Below are 20,786 nucleotides of genomic sequence, written 5' to 3' on the forward strand. Positions count from 1 at the left end.
GGACACATGAATTTTATTATTTTTTTTCCATTTTTTTTCATTTTTTAAAAATTGATTTAAAATTGATTTTTTATTTTATTTGTCTTTTTTATTTTTTTTTATTTGGTCCAATTAAAAAGAAAATTAAAAAAAATTAGAAATAAAATAAAATAAAATAAAATCCACGTGTCTGCCAGGTGTCGCTGACCTGTCTGAACACCTAGCGGACATGTGGCTTCCCGCGAGCCACGCGGGCATCTCCTGCGTCGGAGGACTAAAACAACGAAAAATTTTCACTTATGGGACTAGTTTGCGACAGGCTCTATTACTGGACTAAGGGGTCCAGTTACACGACTAAAAAAAACAGTATACCCTAAAAATAATTATAATTATAGATTAAGATTAAAATTAAGATGACTAATAAGTTTAATTAAAATTTAAAAAATTATAAATTATGAAATTTAAAATATGATTAAAGTGTATAATTATGTAAAACGAAAAAAGAAAAGTCAAATTAGGTGAGACAAAAAAAAATAAAAAATAGAAATAAATTATATGGAAAAGATGAAGTATTGTTTTAAATTTTAAATATGGAATCCAAGGTAAAAAAAGACTCTCTTCGTCCATTAAAATTAGCTTATTTAGGTCCGACAAGAAAATTAAAAAAATAAATATTTTATTGAAAAAAAAATAGATAATTGAAAATATTTTTGAAATTTAATTAAAAAATAAAATAAATGAACAAATAATATAATATATTCAGTAAATACGTGGTAAATAAAAGATAATAATTAAATTAAAATTTGTTAACTTTTGTCAAAATTAATATTGAGATAAATTTGACTAAGACAGGCTAAAAAAATGAAAACAATAAATTTGATGGACGGATCATTTAAAATGAGAATGATGGAATAGTAAGATTGAAAGTGCGAATTGTGAATTTCTAAAGGGGCAAGTGGCAAAATTAGAAGCTGTTTATCTATTTATCCAGAAAGGCAGATACTTGGTTGCCCCGTCATCTCTCTCCGTTCACTTTCCACCAGTTGGTCTCTTTTCTCAGTCACGTGTCACACCCCAAAAACCCTACCTCTCCCTCCACCGGCCATTGGAGGCCTTGCCACACCGACCGGCATCCAAGAGATACGCTACAAATCAATTTGGGTAATTCGCCTACCTCATAGACTTTATGATTTCGTATTATACTTTTTTATCCGCTTTCGATTGATTTTGGCGGTTAATCGGACTATGGCTTGTGAAATCCGCTATTGAATCTTTAGCTGTTTCTACGAATTTTGTTTGGTCCTTTGTCGGTCAGAGCCAATTTTTGAGGAGTTGTTATGTTTTTTATCGCTTTACTCGGGCTTTGTTATTCGTCTGGTTCATGGCTTCCGTGTAGCAGTGACCCAATCTATATTTACTGTCTAAGTTGGATTCCGTGTAAGGGTATATCTAAATCGGCATTATGTTGCTTTATCATTTGTTGTTTGGTATGCTCCAAAAGACTAGTTTACACTGACCATAGAGGCTATAGTTATCTGGATGCTAGGGTTTGGCTTTTACTACTTACTATGTTAATAAAATCATTGAAATAAGTGACCACAAGTTGTTAGTTGGTGATACATAGACGGTAAGAGATTGTTTTCTTGCTAAAAGTTTTGTGAATAGGCAGAATTATGGGAGGTATGAAAGAATTTGTCGAACTGTTGTTACCATGATATTACTGGTGTACATTACACTTTTATTGATATTCAAGACATTTTCTTATGGATTTGTCCTGTGAGTTACGAGAACAAGACTATGATTAATTCTTAATGATGTGCCAATTTGAAGAGCGTGGTGTGTAGTAGACTTCACTAATTAGAATGTGGAATAGTTACTTAACATGTATCTTGGTGAATCTTTTAGGTTTTCACCATGAAAACAGACATTTGGTGTGTCCATGTGTTGTAGTGTAATTTTTTCCATCAAACTTTTATTGTAAACATGTGGCTTTATTGATCACAGAGATGGAAATTGAAAAATGATATATATATATTTCTGGATTTTGTTTTATGATTCGGAAGAGAACTATTGGTTTTTTGATTTATTACTTCTCTTTTGTACTAATTATTCTATTTATTTATTTCGTTTTTTGTTTTTATGTCTGTGCTCTTTGTTTACATTACCTATATTATTGAAAATTTGAAGTATTTGCCAAAGCACTATTAAATATATTACCAACATTACCGACTTGTCATTGTTCATTTGAGAAACTGTGGAAGATTTTTTGTTAATGACGTAGTTTTTGTTTATGGTCATGTGTCAATGAATTTAAACTTACCATAAATTTTTACTTGTTAAATTAATTCTCATCCACAGCCCACAGCCCACACTAAGTTTTTATAGTTCGCTCTACCTTTAATCAATCTTTCTATTTTTCAATGGATATTTAATACTTTACTAGGAGAAACCCCACTCAAACGAAAGGTCGGGTATGAACTATTCATTTTGGTCTTTTTATGTTTTAGATGTCATTATTATTATTATTATTATTATTATTATTATTATGTATGGAAATCACATATGCTTTGCAGATTATATATTTATTTGATTGATTGCAATCAACTTTGAGTTCTCTAGATTTTCGTTTACACTATTACACACTTGTTGTCCTCACGAGTTTCTTGAGTGTGGTATTTAGAACTTACCCGCCTCATGTTTCAACGAATAAGTCAACCTTCTTGATAATAGTCTTCTTGTATGCAAACACTACGATAAATCACAAGGGACACAAGAGTTCTAAGATAAAGATTTGTATTGGAAAATGGAAATTACAATTGACTTAGTTGCTTTGCACAAATGATCCAACCAAATTTAGTTTAGACTAGTCCACCTCTTATATGATGGAGATTGATTTAAGCTATCACTGGAGTTTAATTCTCTAAGATATTCCTAAACAACTAAATATTGCAGACATTATTTTAGAATTATGTAACCTTTACTACACCAATCTAGAATTTTTTTTTACGCTAATCCCTAAACGTATACACTTAGAGTTTTCGTAAGTATAAAGTATAAAGGAAAAAATGTACATTTCCATTCACATGGAAAAGGAATCGGAAAACTCACGATGCGACAACACACTTTTTTCTTAGGGTGTGTTTGGTACAGAAAATTGAGAGCAGATTTCTTTTATTTGTTCGAGTCAGAGAAATCAAACTTAAAAAATAAATAATTTTTATTTCTCTTCCATATCCAGAGATATAAAAGAAATAAATATTGATGCAATATATTTATTTGTTTTAATTTTATTGTATTATTTTATCTTTATAAAAAAAATTAAATTATATTAATTTAATCTTACAAAACATCACATTTAATTTATTATTCAAATATTTAATTTTTATGATTTTTTAAAAAATTACACTAGAATATAATTTTAGAAAACATCGAATCTAATTTATTATTTAAACAAAACGAACCACCATATATATTTCTTCGTGGATTCTCACTTGTTAAAACTTTCTTTTCGGATTAATTATATATTCTTGATTGATCCATCCGAATAGTTGCATTTTTTTTCTATTGATATTTTATTTCTCTTCAATTCCATTATCTTCTATCATTTCTCTGCAATTCTATTGTATACCAAATGCTTCCTTACTGCATCGTAAGTGAAAAACTTGCTACAACCCACTATTGTGAAATAACGTTAGGCGTATGCTAAGGTTCTGCTTAAGCTAATATATATGATGCAAGTATATCTTGACAATTCGTAAGGCGATATGTTATGTGTACTGCAATGAACTAACTGTACTACCACCATTCTTTGATGATCTAAATCTTTCTATAGTTGTTCCCAGCCAATGAGAAGAAAAACTATACTAAGAACTTCCTCATGCACACCTAAGAAAAGTAAACATAATAATCGACTCCGCAGAATAATCTAAAGCTGTGGAGGCTTTTGAATCTTCTCTATGATACCAATCAAACTAACCTAAAATTAAGGAAGTAAAATTTCAACATTAAGGGTTTGGTTACTTTATATTTATTTTTATGTTTTTGTGTTTTGGTTTTAGTGAAAAGTTGTTGGATACAATGTTTTTTTATGGAAAATAGGTATGTTTTTATTGAGAACCTGTGAGCATAGTAAAATTTTAAAAAATTTGAAGGAAAAATAAATACATAAATAAACCTCAGCATAACAGAACCTAAAGCTTTTAGTTATATGCCATTCAATGAAAATTGGAACATGCATAAATTTAAACATAATGCAATTTTGAAGATTTTATGAACAAACCACTAAGTGAAAACCGCAGAAATTGAAAATGTCTCATGGTACTAAAGATCTTCAATCAAATAAGCTCATTATAGTTTGTATATACCTTGTTTGGCTGGAGCTTGATAGGCTTATGTAAGTGCATAGATTATATAGTTCATGGTATTTTTTTCTATACCATGGGAGTGAATGTGTTCTGCCATTGGCTGTAGGGCTCGTATTACAACTAAATGAAACGTCCACTGTTGTGATGATTTTCAATCTTCTCACTAACACCCTTAAACGAGTCAGATCATTAATTGCAAATTGAACTCAACCGAATGTTGAGAGTTGACAATGAATGCACCTTCAATTCTTCTAGGTGGTTTTGTTGTTAAACCTTTGAGGAAAATACTGGGGTTTTTTCAAAAGTGTCCGCGGCGTGATTTATTTACTTGACTTTTATATGTTTTTGACATGCAGATGGCGCTTAACTCCTATTTTGAGTCCACCACTTCATTTATTTCCCCATTGATTTTCAGGTGTTTGTATTCAGTTTTTTGGTTCATAATATTTCATTATAATCTCATGTTCTTGTAGTCCAAGGTTGTCTAGTTGCTATAGTGCAGCAATGGCAGTCAGATGTGTTTGTTGGCAAGGCCATTATTATCTTCAGGACTAACTGTTGAGCCGCCACCAATTAGATTGCCAATCCATGTGTGTACGTGGTGAAGCACAGATGGCCCTTTGCACAAGGCCTTGTAGTCCGATTGTTTGTGAACCAACCCCTAGGGCATATTAGAGGTCACTAGGGTTTGAAGATTGTTCGGTTCTCCTTTTTGTCTTGGACGACGTTGGCATGGGATGGGTGATTAACCCTGTAGATGTATCTGTCTTCATTTTCAATTTATCAAAATTGCCCTCATGTTCGTAAGTGATTATAACTTTGTTGCGCAAGAACATCGGCATTGCTAGGATGCTCTATGCTTTATCTTCCGAAATATACACGTTATTACTGCCATTAAATAACTAGCTGATGAACAAATAAGCATGCATTGGTGTGCCCTTTTTTATCTGAATGAGTTGCCTCCAAGTCCTCTGTCCTTACAATTTTTTGCTATCATGCAATGTCACCGGGTGTTCATTTTTAATTCAACATAAAAATAGTCAAAACAGTATGCTTTAATGCTCCTGAAAGGCCACAGATATTACACTTGCATTTTTGCTACTACATCTTGCATGGGTAAATCAAGAATTTTGTTATAAGTAAAGAGTATCTATCTTGGAATATTGCAGATTCTCGACTTTTAGTTGACAATCCAAAGATCCCATTGCAAACAGCCAATACTAGGTACAGAGTTGAATCTACTATTTACTACTCTAATGGAGGCTGGGGAAGAAAGCACACCAACAAAGTCTTCCAAACCTTCATCCTCAGCACCGGTAATTCTATTTTCTAGTCTATTTGTTAACATATACACTATTAAAATTCTTCTAGGGTCCTATGTTTCGAATCTGCTTGCATATATGGAGTAAACCAACTGAACATATGAAATTGTTGATCATCTTAACAGGAAGCACCAGTTACGCCTACTACACCCGCTTATCCTGATTGGCAAAGCTCTATGCAGGTTATGATCTATTCATTTGCTGTTGGATATTATCTGCTTCTCATGAAGGTATCTTTAGCGGCACAATTTCCTTATAGGCTTTTTATAGTGCTGGAGCTGCTCCACCTTTCTTTGCTTCTACCGTTGCTTCACCCACTCCCCACCCCTACATGTGGGGAACCCAGGTTATTTTCTGAATACTTAAACTTCACTTGTGTACTTTGAAAATAAGTAGTTACTGATTTTTCTCTCATCATTTTCACTGTGACTTGTTTAATGTTTCAAATCACTTTTCAGCATCCTCTGATGCCTCCATATGGAACCCCAGTTCCTTACCCAGCTTTATATCCTCCTGGCGGAGTCTACACTCATCCTAATATGGTTACGGTAATCAAGAACTTGTTAGGATCCAATTTAAACTCAAATGCCATTGACACGATAATTTTATGTTGGGAACTATCACGTGTCAGGTGCTTTAAAGGGTTTGCATTTCCTTGTGTCTGTTGTCCTTGCAGGCGCCAGGTGTTGTTCCTGGAACTGCTGATTTGGATGGGAAGAGCACTGTAGGGAAGGACCATGCTTTGGGGAAACAAATCAAAGGGACTTCTGGAAACCATGTTTTGGCTGGTAGCAAGATGGGAGACATTGGAAAAGTTGCTTCAGGCTCTGGAAATGATGCTGGTACTCAAAGGTGGTTTGAGACATATAGTATCTGAGCGCTCTTTATTTATAACATTTGTGATTTGTGATCTATGTTGATTACTCATTAGTCATTACACATCAATAATCTCTCTCTTGTGAACAGTGCTGAAAGTGGGAGTGAGGGTTCATCAGATGCAAGTAATGATGACAATAACCAGGTGTATTATTGGACATTGATACTAAAGTTTAGGAAGTTGGTCGTTTGCTCTTTTACTTGAGTCATAGTACCTTAAAATTTCTTTACTATGATGAGAAATGTGTTGTCTGCATTGACAATTGATGGTTATATATTTTAGGGATTGTCTGCAGCAAAGAAAGGAAGCTTTGATCAAATGCTTGCTGATGGTAAGGGCTATTCAGTTCTTTTGTGCACTCTTCCCTCTGACGACGGATCTAGTAATTGCTTTCTGAATATCAGGGGCAAGTGGTCAGAGTAATGGTGCCTCAACTAGTTTCCAGAGTTCAGTACCTGGTAATCCTGTAGTCTCTGTGCCAGCAGCTAATCTGAACATTGCTATGGATTTGTGGAATCCTTCTTCTGGTTCTGCAGCGATGAAAATGCATCCAAATGTACCTGTTGCTTCTACAGCCATTGGTCAATCTGGAGTGATGAATGATCGGTGGCTTCAGGTATGGCTATCATCTGTCTCTTGCTTCCTCTCCTTGAATTATCAAGTCCCATTTTAGCCGTAATTTCTAGTTTATAGTACCTAGCGACTAAACTGTAAGTATTATGTAAATAATCTTTCTGAAAATTGGCGATACACGGTCTAAAACTTCTTCTGTAGCCATTATACCCTGAATGTGTAGTAGCATTTGATATGATTGTGTATATTTATGCATACCAATATATATATATATATATATATAAAATTTGCCTTGTACTTAAAAGGGACCTTTTCATTTTTCTTTTGGTCCTTAGTTGGTTAACTCTCCTGTTTTGAGTTGCTAATGGATTGGAATCTCACATAGTTTTGTTTGTGTGCATGATCAATCTTGCATTTTAAGACTTGGATTTGAATTCTTGGGTAATTGGTGTTGCATTCAATGCTTCTAAATCTACGCAGATTAGGATTGCGAACGCCAACAAAACTAGTATGGCAACCCTATGAAAAGCTGCAAATTCCTTTCTTAAAATGCTTTAAACAAAACAAACTTTTTCTTTTTCTTTTTCTTTTTTTTAAAATTTTTTTTTCTGAAACTAGTTTTTGCGGTTTTAATAGTTCATCGTTTGGATAGTAGATTCATAATTTGCATCTGGTTATACAGATTAGTTTTGAACTTCACTTGTGGTTTGACACACCTAGAGTTGACTTTTTTTATACAGGATGATCGAGAATTGAAAAGACAAAAAAGAAAGCAGTCTAACCGGGAATCTGCACGGAGGTCAAGATTGCGGAAACAGGTACCGTTACTTACCATTGCTTTAAGTTGAAGATATGACAGACCCTCACTTCAACCTGTCTTATTTCTGGAAGAGAATTCAGGGTTGAGACAAGACGATGGCAACCCAGAGTTATCTACTTCACACCATCTACACCATGAGTCCAACTTCTGAATTTTAGTTAATGATGGACATGATTCTTTCCCTTACTAAATACACTTAAAACAATAACTTTCTATCTTATATATTTACTAACACCTGTCCACAATAACTAAAATGAAATCAAATCATTGCAAATATTAATGGTGAAGTTATTATCCTGATATCTCTGTATACACATATATTCATCTTATCCTCTCACACACTAGTACATGTAAGTGCACAAAAAATTTAAGATATGAAAGGCCACAAGTCTTCTAGATTATTTCGTTTTGGTGTTTGTACAAATTTTTCATCACATAAGTTAGTATGGTTAAAGATGCATTGTGTATGAAGAAATAACACTGATGATATTATTATTATTATTATTATGACTCTGATTCATTCTCATCATTTTGTGTGGATACTGATAAGTTGTACCTTGTGAAATACTTCCCTGTCCCAATATTTCTTCATGTTTTAGTTTAGGCGTGGCATTTTAGGTTTTGAGCTTGCTTTAGAACTATTTTGTCCTTATTTTTTTGTTTGAAATGTTCTATAAATTATATATAATTTCTTGGAAACTAAGAAAAGACAGCAAAATTTTTGGGATATTCCAAATTAGTAATAATGACCAAAAACAATTGGGACCATGGGAGTAGTAGAGTGTAAAATAATTGCCTTGTAATATATTTTTCCATTTCATTTTTCCTGCAGTACAATTACTGGGAATATTTAAATGCTTGCTGGCATGGCTTTAAGATTTCTAATCTTTTTTATGATTTATTCTAGTGAACTTCTATTCATCAAACTGATTGAACATAGGCCATTGGATGCAATAAAGATACAAAATATGTGTAGGATGTGATACGTGTTGGTTGTGTATTTTAGTAGGAGAAGGTTTTATTCTCATGTGGAAAATAGGAGTTGGTTGTAATATTTTTTTCTTAGTGTAATAAAAACAAGCTACTTGGGATGTTCTTAACATTCATCTTCTCTGCACATGCTTCGATTATAATTTTTCTCAATGTTGCAGGCTGAGTGTGAAGATCTACAGCGTACGGTGGAAACATTAAATAATGAGAATCACACTCTTAGGGAGGAGTTGCAGAGGATTTCTGAGGAATGCCAAAAACTTACATCTGAGAATCACTCCATAAAGGTTCCCATCTTTTTCTCATTTCATTGTCCAATTTTTTATTTTATGTTTTGTAACTTAGAACTTTCGATGTGAGCATTGCTAATTGCTTGGGTCTAACGAGAATTAAAGCAGTAGCAATTCGATCAGTTTTATACACCAAATCATGGCATTTTCTGCTGAAACAGGATGAATTAATAAAGCTATGCGGGCCGGACATTGTATCTAAATTAGAAAGCAACTCAGGCACGGATATTGAGTCGCGCGGGGATGAAGGTAACCAATAGACCCTGGGTCTGGGATGGGGCTAGAACTAGAAATTAACAGGTAATCAATATTAATTTTGTGAGTTGTGCAACTTTAGGATAACAAAATGGAAGAAAAAGAGTGATTTTTGTGCGTAGTAATCCACCATCCATGCAATATTTACCTGCTGCTTAGCTTCTTCTTAGTTGTTGTCTCTTATAAAATTCATCTGTTTTAATGCAAACTTTCATGTTTGTGGTATAATGAGAGATGTAATTTGTGGTTTGAACAACCGCTTTTCACGTATAAATTAATTAATTTGCTAATTTATCTCTTTTAATTTTTACTTTATTTACTTCCTAGTTTTTTTAAATAAAATAAAATTTATATTCTATCTCAATTTTTATTATATTATTTTTTATCTCATTTTTTTTTATTTATTTTCTTGTAAAAATTATTATTATTCTCATTTTTTACTTTATTTACTTCTTATTGTAATACTCCCTTCCTCCGTTAACAATTTATCTATTTTTTCATTTGGTCTGTCTCGTAACAAAGTATCCATTTTTTTTTTGTACTATCTACTTAATATTACAAAATACTTTTTCAATTTAGTATATTATACAAATGTCATTACTTTTATATCATACAATACTAATAGGGTTAATTTAGCCTTTTTACTTTATTCCAATATAATACTAATACTTCTAAAATTTTGTGCAAAAAGCAAATAGATATAGGACAGAGGGAGTATTATAATAGGGATAGCCAATAGAAATATTAATTATGTCTACCGCTAACTACTATTCCTCCGTCCTAATACAATAGTTTTGTTTACTATTTTTATCCGTTCTAAAACAATAGTATCATTGACATAAATAATCATGTCACTGTAAAATTGTCTATATTTTTTTATTATTATTACACAATTGTCCCTATATGTGTATTTATATATGTTATGTATTAAAGGTATGCTATGTAGGAGAGAATTTGAGAGAGAAATTGAGTAAAATGGTGGGGTAAGTTTATTTCATTCAAAACTAATATATATATATATATAGGTGGAGGTATGAATACATACATGGTAATAAACTATGCTATATCATAAGTGTAAATACAATTTGCATCCACAGAATACGTGTACAACATTTTCTAGTTTTTTAAATAAAATAAAATTTATACTCTTATCTTAATTTTTATTATATTATTTTCTCTTTTTTTATTTATTTTCTTTTAGAAATTATTATTATTATTATCAAAATATCATGTTTAAATTACTATTTAGATTCAATTTTTACATGATATTTGAAGAATTTATTTGAATTTAGTATTAATTTTTATTTTGGGTGTAATATTTTATGTTCAAATAATAATTTTTTTTTTTAAAAAAAGTAACGTAAAAAAAAAGTATTACGTCCAACTAGCTCTAAGGTGTCATTTATTTTTTGTATTTGATTTTTGAATATTAATTATTATATTTTAGTACAAAATAAGAAAAAATTGCAAATATAATTTTATTAGTGTCTTGTAAAATTAATAGGATATTTGTACAGAAGATTATACAAATATGATGAGATTTTTAATGTACAATGATGCAAAAGATAAATGTGATTAAATAAATTAAAATTGAATATTATTTTTTTTTTAAATTTTGAAAAAAATATTTTAATAAATAAAACAAATATCTAAATTATAAATTTTAATATTTTTTCATAAAATATTATATTATATAATATATTATAAATCTTGAATTTAAATGTTAGGAATATATAAAAAAAAAATTAAATTTAAAGCTTTTGTATAATACTTCATCATAAAATTGTGTTTAAACAATATTTGAACATTATGGTAAAATAATATAATAAAAATTAAGATAGAAAAATTATAAATAAGATTTTATTAAAGATATTTTTTTTTGAAAAAAAAAACAATAAATAATAAAACTATAGTTAAAAAAAATACATAAATTTTACTAATGTCCTCTCTCATCATATATCTTTATTTCATCGAGGGAATATAAAAAATTAAGAATAGAGGATTTGATGACAAATTTATAGGTGTTTGTGTTTTCATTCTTGTTTTATTTTTTTACATTAAAATTTGGTATGCAATAAGCTAGTATATTATAAAAGTAAGGGAAAAAATTAATTTTGGTTTCAATATAAAAAAAATTCATCAATTTTGGTCATAATATAATTAAAATTTATCAATTTTGGTCTCAATATAAAAAATTCATCAATTTTAATCCCAATATAAACAATTTCAATCAATTTTGGTCTCATTAAAAACAATTTTAATCAATTTTGGTCGAACCGTTAAAAACTAACGGAAATTGCTGACGTGGACATGACGGATGTGACGTGGCAGTTGACCTAGAAATTATACGACCATGTACAATTATACACGGCCATATTGTTACACGGCCATGTATATTTCAGTGTATAATTTTACATGACCATGTTGTTACACGACCATGTACAATTATACACGGTCATGTTGTTAATCCTCTTAGCAGCCCCAAAATGTTGTTTCGTAGGATGATGCATAAATCTAGACACAACACTAACCGAGAAAGAAATATCAGGTCTAGTGTGTGTTAAATAATTTAAGCCACCAACCAAACTTCGAAATAATGTTGCATTTGCTTTTTCAGTCCCGTCTTCATACTGTAACTTCTCATTAATATTCATTGGCGTGGCTGCAACTTCACAATTCACCATGTTAAATCTCTTTAGAAGATCGGTAGAATACTTCTTTTGATCCATAAAAATTCCATCTTCACTCTGAATAACCTCAGTCCTAAAAAATATTTTAGCAACCCAAGGTCTGTCATCTCGAATTTGCTTATCATGGTATGCTTAAAATCATCAAGTAAGGGATTTGATGATGCAAGATATACCATATCATCAATATATAAACAAACCAACAAGAAATCGCCATTACCTTTCTTCTTTATATATAAAGTAGGCTCATTCTCACTTCTTGAGAATCCATTTATATGAAAGAATTAATCAATCTCACTGTACCAAGCCCGAGGAGCTTGTTTCAACCCATAAAGAGCTTTTCGTAACCTATAAACTTTATCTTCACTGCCAATAACATTAAATCCATGAGGTTGAGAAACATACACCTCCTCTTCCAATGCACCATTTAAAAAAGCCGACTTCACATCAAATTGATAAATTGGCAAATTTAACTGAGGAGCTAATGCCAAAATAATTCTCACAGTTTCGAAGCGAGCAACTGGAGAAAAAGTTTCGTCAAATTCTATACCATGTTGTTGTGAATATCCTTTTGTGAGGAGTCGAGCTTTATGCTTTTGAATACTTCCATCCGGATTATATTTGGTACGAAACACCCATTTCAAGCCAACAATATTTTTATCACGGGGGGCATCGACCAACTCCCAAGTTGAATTTTTTTCAATAGCATTTAGCTCATTTGCCATAGCTTCTTTCCATTCTGATTTTTGTACAGCTTCTTCAAAAGATGTAGGTTCAGCCGCTAACAAAGCAAACTCACATGATTCATAAATTTCTGTAACAGATCTGAATTTTCTTGGTGTCGATTCAGCGCTGCTACTGTTTTGGACAGTGGATGGTGACAATTCTGCGCTGCCGTTGTGTCGGATAGAGGGTGGTGAGGATTCTGTACTGCTGCTGTTTATCGAACTGAGTTGTGCAGGCGTATTCGAGACGCTGATGCTGCCATTCAAAAGTGCATGATCTAAATGTCTAACACCTTATACATCACTTTCTTTTTCATCGAAATCTGCAGGAACCAATTTAATAACACCATCCTTGTCAACACTCCACTTCAATGCAGCCTCTTCATTGAATACCACATTCCTACTTATTATCACTTTGCCATTTATAGGATTATACAGACGATATGCTTTTGATTGAGGACAATAACCGATGAAAATGCACTTCTCAGATTTTTCATCTAGTTTTGAATGCAGATTAATCAAAGCATATGCTGGACAACCAAAAACTTTTAAATGGCTCACCCGGGGTTTTCTACCATTCCAAACTTCATATGGTGTTCTATTCAAAACATCCTTCGTATGAGATATATTTAATAAATACCCGGCTGTTAAAAAGAATTTGGAAGTCCTTTAGCTTTTAAAAGACTCCTCGCCATTTCTGCCACTGTTCTATTTTTTCTTTCAGCAACACCATTTTGCTCCAGTGTATAAGGCGCTGTAAGTTCCCTACGAATGCCATGATTTTCGCAGAAATAGATAAAATCATTAGACAAGAACTCATTGCCTCTGTCAGTGCGCAACACCTTAATACTTTTTTCCGCATTGCTTTTCCACCGTAACCTTGAAATTTTTAAAGTTATCGAAACTTTCAGATTTGAGTTTCAAGAAATAAACCCAAGTCCTACGACTATAGTCATCAGTAAACAGGAGAAAATATCGACTTCCACCAAGAGATTCTGTTTGCATTGGCCCACATAAATCAGCATGTACAAGCTCCAAGAACTTTGAAGATCTCCAAGATCGTCCACTAGGAAATGAACCTCTGGACTGTTTTCCATACGCACATGCTTCACAAACATCAATTTCTGAAATATTTGGCAATCCAACCACCATTTCTTTTTGACATAACAACTTCAAACCATTTACATGTAGATGGCCATAACGTAAGTGCCAAATATTTGATTCTTCATTTCTCCTAACAACCAAAGCTTTGCCCACTGATCGAGAGACATCCAATGGAAACATTCGACTTCTTGTCATACGGATAGTCGCTAGTGTCTGACAAGAATTTTTTTTCACGAATAATGCATGATTCGCCATCAAACATAACCAAATAGCCACTTGAAATCAATTGTCCTACACTTAGCAAATTATGAGCTAATGTAGGCACAAATTGCACATGATGGAGAAGACAAAAATCACCTTGAATTGTTTTCAAAATATTTGTACCTTTTCCTTCAATATTCATTTTCTTTTCATCACCAAGTCGAACTTCTCATGTTTGTGTTTCATCAAGATCTTTGAATAAAGATTTATTTCCCGACATGTGATTTGAGCAACTACTGTCCACAAACCAAATATCTTTATTTTCATCACCACACATTAATGAATGTGTCATAAATAATTTGCTTGTTTCTTCGGTTTGCTCGGTAAAATTTGTCTGCTTCTGTTCATCCTTCTGCTTTGCCCAACAATAAGCATCCTTATGCCCTAACTTGTTACAATAACTGCATTGATAATGATTTTTTAATTGTCGTGGTTTAGAAGACCTGCCCCTGCCTCCACCACGACCTCGTGCTCGAAAGCTACCTCTGCCGTGCCAACGATTTACAGAAAATTCAGATTTTCCCTTTGAACTCTCCCCCTTAATTTGAAACACTTTTTCTTCTGATTTCAGAGAATCTGTTCAATCTTGCTTCATGCGACATAAGAGAACTCATCAATTCATCAAGTGTATACGTTGACAAGTTCTTACTTTCCTCAATTGCAGCAACAACGTGATCAAATTTTGGAATCAAACTTCTGAGAACCTTACTAACAACAATCTGATCACTGACCGATCCAGATTCTCCATAACATTTCATCTGGTTGAAAATACCAGAAACACGCGACATATATTCTTGGACAGATTCTTTTTCTTTCATACTCAGTGTTTCAAAATCACGCTGAAGGGTTTGCAATTTAATCATAAGTACTTTGTCGTCACCCAAATATTCTTGCTTCAGAATATCCCATGCCATCTTGGATGTTCTCGCAGCTGCAATACGGGAATAAAATATCATCCTCTAATGCCGATTGGATGAGTAGCAATGCCTTTGCATCTTTTTTACAATTTTCCCGCAATTGTTGATCCGGTGCTGCAGGAGCTGGGTCATCAAATCCAATTTCAACCAAATCCCACAATTCTTGAGACTTGAATAGAGTCTTTATTTTCAAACTCCAAAGATGGTACTTCTCTCATTTGAAGATTGAAATTAATAGTTGAATTGAAGAACTTCCGTTTGACATTTTACAGACGAACAAAAAAATTCAAAAAACTTTACTTCTGAAAAAAAGATACGACACAAGCCCTCACTTTCTTCTTCGTGTTGGAGAAGATGGACCAAGAAACCTGGAATTTATTTGCTCTGATACCAAATTTGTTAGCAGAATAGAAAAAGAAACAAGAACAAAAGAGAATATTTTATTTCTACTAGAAAAATATATAATACAAAATATGATACAATAATTACTAAATATTAAGAATTCAAATTTTAAACCAACGGTTGCAACTCCTAATAATATGCACATATTATTTATTTAATAACGATAATAATTTGAAGCACTTAATTAACATTGTCAGTATAAAGATTATTTGGTATTTAACAGAAAAGGGGATCTAAAGTTGAGAAATTAAAGAAAGAAGTGATGGGATATTGAAGAAAGGGAGAAAAAGCACACTACCACAATCTTCACACGACATCAATCCTTGGTGGGGAGAAGAGAACGGGAGAAAGGAATAGCAGTGCAGAGAACTTCGAGGAGGAGCGCAAACGACTCCCGGGCATTCTTCTTCCATTATCAATATTGTTCTTCTTTTTCGATTTCCAAATTGAAGGCTTGATGGATTTCTTATTTCGCTTTGTGTTTTCGATTTCCATGGAATATGAGTAATTTATTTTCTAACTTAGATATGAGTTGAAGTTTGGGATTTGAATTTGTGAGACTTGGTTTTGATTTTAATCAGAAGTTCTCCAGAACTTTTTGGAGTCCGAGCCAGAGTCAAACAATCCTTTTTTGGGCTAATATATATATTTTGGGCTTTGATTTAAGGAATAGATTAATTGGATTAGAATTTGGGGTAACATTGAGTTTTGGGCCATTTTGGGCCTAAAAGAAATAAATAAAATAATAAAAAACCCCATGTCAAGTGTTAAGAAATAGAGAGAGATGAGAGAGATCAGCAGATAAAGACATAAAAAAACATATTTAGATAATAGAGTTAAATCAATGTATTTCATCCGATGACTTTTAAGATACCATTTCTCACTATGATGTAAAGAAGAAACAAATTAGCTAAAGACTCAACGGAGGATGGGTAACAAGAACAATTGAGTACAAAATCTAGTAGGATTTTCAATAGTGAAGAGTAAAGAAGTATGAAGTTATCTCAAATAAATGCAAGTTCTATGGGCAAAACAGATATGTATGAACATGATTGGTATGTAGAAGGCAGAAATACATCCTAAAAATGTGATGATTACAAAACGATTGAGAAACATGATTTGCTTTATGTTGTGCATTCTAGTGTTAAACATAGGAAGTTGAATGCAAATATGAGCTATTGACGAAAATGTATGTACCTTGAATCGTTTAGAGATATGCTAAAATAGGTCTGAGCATACTTGGAAGTACTTAGTTTGATTGGGAGCTTGAATTGGTGTGTGTGTGTGTGTGTGTGTGTGAGAGAGAGAGAGAGAGAGAGAGAGAGAGAGAGAGATTTTTAATGTAACAAGAGAGGAAACGTAAAGGGGTTTAGGGTTTTGAAAGCCTTGGTGATAATTCTATAATATTTAGAAAGTATATGGACTAGATTGAGAGAATTAAGAATTCGGCTGCCCTATTTTTCATGATTTACAAGAGTAATTTTTGTGAAACGAGCACTAAAGCTATTAGAATCTGTTGAGATATTTTAGATATTCAATTTTAGATTTAATAGATTTAAATTTAGATTTAGATTTGATCTTATCTTATTTAGATTTGAGTCTATCGAGTCTATTTATTATATCTATTTATAGGCCTCTATTTTCATTATGAATAATAATACAATTTTCCAGTTTTTGTATAATTTATTTATCATATGGTATCAAAGTCTATTTTTCTCATTGCAGTATATATAGCCTACTAATCCACGTTTCTCCGGGTACATTCAACCTGTAATGTACCCGGAGGTCTGCCAATTTTGAGATTTTCTATAGGTCCTAGTTCTTTCCATTTCTGATTTTGATTTTGTTTTTAATCTTTATTTTGTCTATATTTGAAGTCATGTCTGTGATTGACCTTTCGCGCGGTCAATCAAATATTTCACCTAATCCGTGATCATAATTTAATGTAATACAGTGGAAGGGATCGTCTCCACAGGGATTGTGTAATTCACTCTTTCGTATTCTAATGCAGTAAATACATGGGGATTTTTCTTTTATTATCTAATGAAAATAAAATAACAAAACAATTAAATTAAAGGGGAACTGACTATCAAAGGGATGTCTGTCTCAAGGGATGATACAATTATGGCACTTGTGTTTTATCATTAATTCAATAAAGTTAATTCTTATTAAAGTATAAATAAATTGGTTATAGTTATCAACAAGCTCTGACAACCAATTTTTTACTTACAGTGTAGGTAATTAAGGTACGACCGTTAAGTAACCCTAATTAAGCAAATAAACCTAGGTGCGCTAATAAGAATATTGCCTAACCGCATTGTAATCTAGAAAAACCCAATTCAAAACAATTGCTACCTAGGAGGAGCAATTAGATTTGATTGTCTAACCCCCGGGATTGAACTATTCAACCCGGTTGTCACCTATTCAAGTGCGAATACAATTACGGATATCCTACCTGAATTGACTTTAGATTATTAGACTAATTTAAATATCGGTACCAAAATATTCAATCAATCTAACAATCACAAACGCTATTATTAGAATTAGACAAATATTGATAATCAAAAAGAACTTTTATAAAGAAAATCAAGAATCTTCAAAACAAACGAACCAAAACATTATCACTCCTCAAATCAGGAAAGTATCTATTTTATAATCAAATAACAAAGAACAAAAGAGAAAGATAAAATCATAGTGAGAGGGGGAAATCTTCTCTGTCGATTTGCTCCTGCGCGATATATGATCTGTCAGTCTCCTGCTCCTGTGCGTTTCTGCCCTAGCCGTTCTCTTCTCCAAATAAGCGTGTCTTTTTCCTTCTTATTTGATTTTTGCCCTAATTATTTTGTAGATGGGCTTTTGGGCCTTTAATTAATTTTATTTCATTTTTCTGCCAATTATGCCAAATTTAATATTTGCCCTCTGCACACAGCAAATAAACAATTCGCATATAAATTAGGTAGAATCCAATCAAAATTATCCAAATTTCGCATATGATATGAATATAAAACGCATGCGATTTCTAACTATCAGTGATCTGTCTGTTGCGTTTCTTCAGAGCCATGTTTCTAACTACATTGAGAGTCCCGTTATTTTTTACTCCATCGAGAGTCCTATTATTTCCAACTCCATCAAGAGTTCCATTATTGCCGACTCCATCGAGAGTGCCGTTATTTTCGACTTTATCGAGATTGCCATTATTTCCTATTCCATCGAGAGTCCTGTTGATTTCGACTCCATCATGAGTCCGTTTTTTTTACTCTAATTCAGTTGATATCATTGTTTTTGGATTTGACACGGTCGAGCAGCGGTGGCAACAACAGACAAACAACTGTTATTTTTATTTGCGTCGTTTGCATCTATATTCAAATTTTTTTATCAAACTCAAGTTGGTTTCTGTTATAGTATTTGAGTTTGAGAGGGGGATTTTGAGATAATTTAGATATTTAGTTTTAGATTTAGTAGATTTAGATTTAGATTTGATCTTATCTTATTTAAATTTGAGTCTATCGAGGTGTATATATTATGTCTATTTATAGGCCTCTATTTTCGTTATAAATAATAATGCAATTTTTTAGTCTTTCTAATTTATTTCTCATAGATACATATTCTAGAAAGTTGCAAAATTAACTAGCAAGAGAGAAAACTAAATACAATCCAAAATGTAAAGTGAATGCAGTAAAATTATATTAGAAGGTAGTAATTTTGAAAGTTACAAATTTACAAAAATATTATAGGGCGGGTGAAAAAGGACAATGTGAATGATACAATTTTTTTCATAGTTTCTTTTCCTTATATCGAATCCTTGTTCATGATGAACAAGGGTCAAATGGAATTTGGAGTTCCATCCTTTGTGATTAAAGGGGTCAAATCTTGAGTTCATGAGTCCCAAATCATAGAAAACTCTTCAATGTAAATTTATAATTGCATCCCATTGACAAGAAACCCAATGTGATAATTTGATAAAGTAGGAGCACCAATTTGCATAGCTTTTTTAGGTGACACTTGTTTAACAGTGAAAGGCCTAGTCAATCACGACTTCAATTTTGATGGGAAAACATGCAACATGAAATTCTAGAGTAAGACTTTGTCTATTCAGTGAAATGTTTGCGGCAAATTATCTTGTTATTGTAAAATCTATCTCGCTCCTAATAGATCTTATAGTTTTCATAAGCAAGGAAGTGGAACATATCATAATCCATCAGGTAAGTCTTACTTTTTTTGAGCTGGCAACATATCAAAGTTCAAAAATTGAATGGTCAATTAGGCCTTATGTTCCAGCTCCAGAGGTAAGCGGTAAGATTTTTCATAAACTAATCTAAATGACGACATCTTTATTGTCATTTTGAATGTGGTGTGATAGGTCCAAAGTTCATCGTCCAGTTTCAAGGATAATCTTTTAAAAAATTTAAAATAGTTTGTAGAATGTATTTTAGTTCACAATGTCTCTCTTCAACTTGACCACTGGACTGCAGATAGTAGGGATAGCAAGGCAGAGTGAATGTGGTACCTCAGAAAAATTTCAAGGAACCATCAGTTAACAAACCGTGTGCCCTCATTTTTTAATAAAAGTTTTGAGAACACCAAAACACAAAAAATATAAAAAAAAAAAAATCAAATAAATTTTGTTACCTAAATCGTATCATTGGTGGGGGAGCAACTTCCATGACCCATTTACCAATATAATCCACTACAACCAGAATGTTAGTAATCCAATGATACTTGGAGAAGGGCCCTACAAAATCAATCCCCCATACATCACACTACCAAAAAAATGGCTATTTGTAGCAGCTTTAAAACCGCTACAAATGGCCATTTTTTGTTATAAAAAGCTATTTGTAACGATTTTGTACCAGATTTTGGCCGGTGCATATACTCGAGTTACAAAAAGTCTATGTACCGACATTTTCCGTAACAAAAAGTGGACAATCAACGCGCGTGAGAAATCTTTTTGTAACGGTTTTTGTAACGCTACCAATGTTTTTTGATTTATTTGTAGCGGATGTTTCTCGTAATATAAGAGTTGTTACAATAAATGTTCATGCATTTGTAATGGCTTTTGTTACGGTTTAATTTTTGTTACAATAAACTGATTGTCAGAAAAATATTTTAAACGACATTCATAATTTTTTGTACCGGTATTTGTAACAAACACAATTTCACAACAAAAAGAGTATCCTTATTTTTAGTAATAACAAAAAAAAAAAAATAGTATCTTGAAGC

General features: G+C 32.2%; 1 protein-coding gene across 7 annotated transcripts; it reads left to right on the forward strand.

Annotated features, from left to right (window-relative positions):
• Positions 1-978: 978 nt before the first annotated feature.
• On the forward strand, positions 979-15,808 carry LOC127242216 (G-box-binding factor 1-like). 7 transcript variants are annotated; one of them, XM_051261677.1, is made up of 13 exons: positions 979-1,140; positions 5,513-5,659; positions 5,791-5,847; positions 5,925-6,011; positions 6,124-6,213; positions 6,342-6,517; positions 6,632-6,686; positions 6,825-6,873; positions 6,947-7,158; positions 7,856-7,933; positions 9,087-9,212; positions 9,377-9,515; positions 15,790-15,808. In XM_051261677.1, exons 2-12 carry the CDS (start codon positions 5,600-5,602, stop codon positions 9,473-9,475), a joined length of 1,089 nt encoding a protein of 362 aa, XP_051117634.1. In that variant the 5' UTR covers positions 979-1,140; positions 5,513-5,599; the 3' UTR covers positions 9,476-9,515; positions 15,790-15,808. The 7 variants fall into 7 exon arrangements, 5 of the variants coding, with proteins under 5 accessions (XP_051117634.1, XP_051117633.1, XP_051117635.1 ...); XM_051261676.1 differs by lacking the exon at positions 15,790-15,808 and adding an exon at positions 12,981-13,233; XM_051261678.1 differs by lacking the exon at positions 15,790-15,808 and having other exon boundaries at positions 6,947-7,000; positions 7,079-7,158; positions 9,377-9,726.
• The last annotated feature ends 4,978 nt before the right edge of the window (positions 15,809-20,786 follow it).

The sequence above is a fragment of the Andrographis paniculata genome, unplaced genomic scaffold (assembly GCF_009805555.1).
Source record: "Andrographis paniculata isolate CXL003 unplaced genomic scaffold, ASM980555v1 Contig86END, whole genome shotgun sequence".
NCBI lineage: Eukaryota > Viridiplantae > Streptophyta > Magnoliopsida > Lamiales > Acanthaceae > Andrographis > Andrographis paniculata.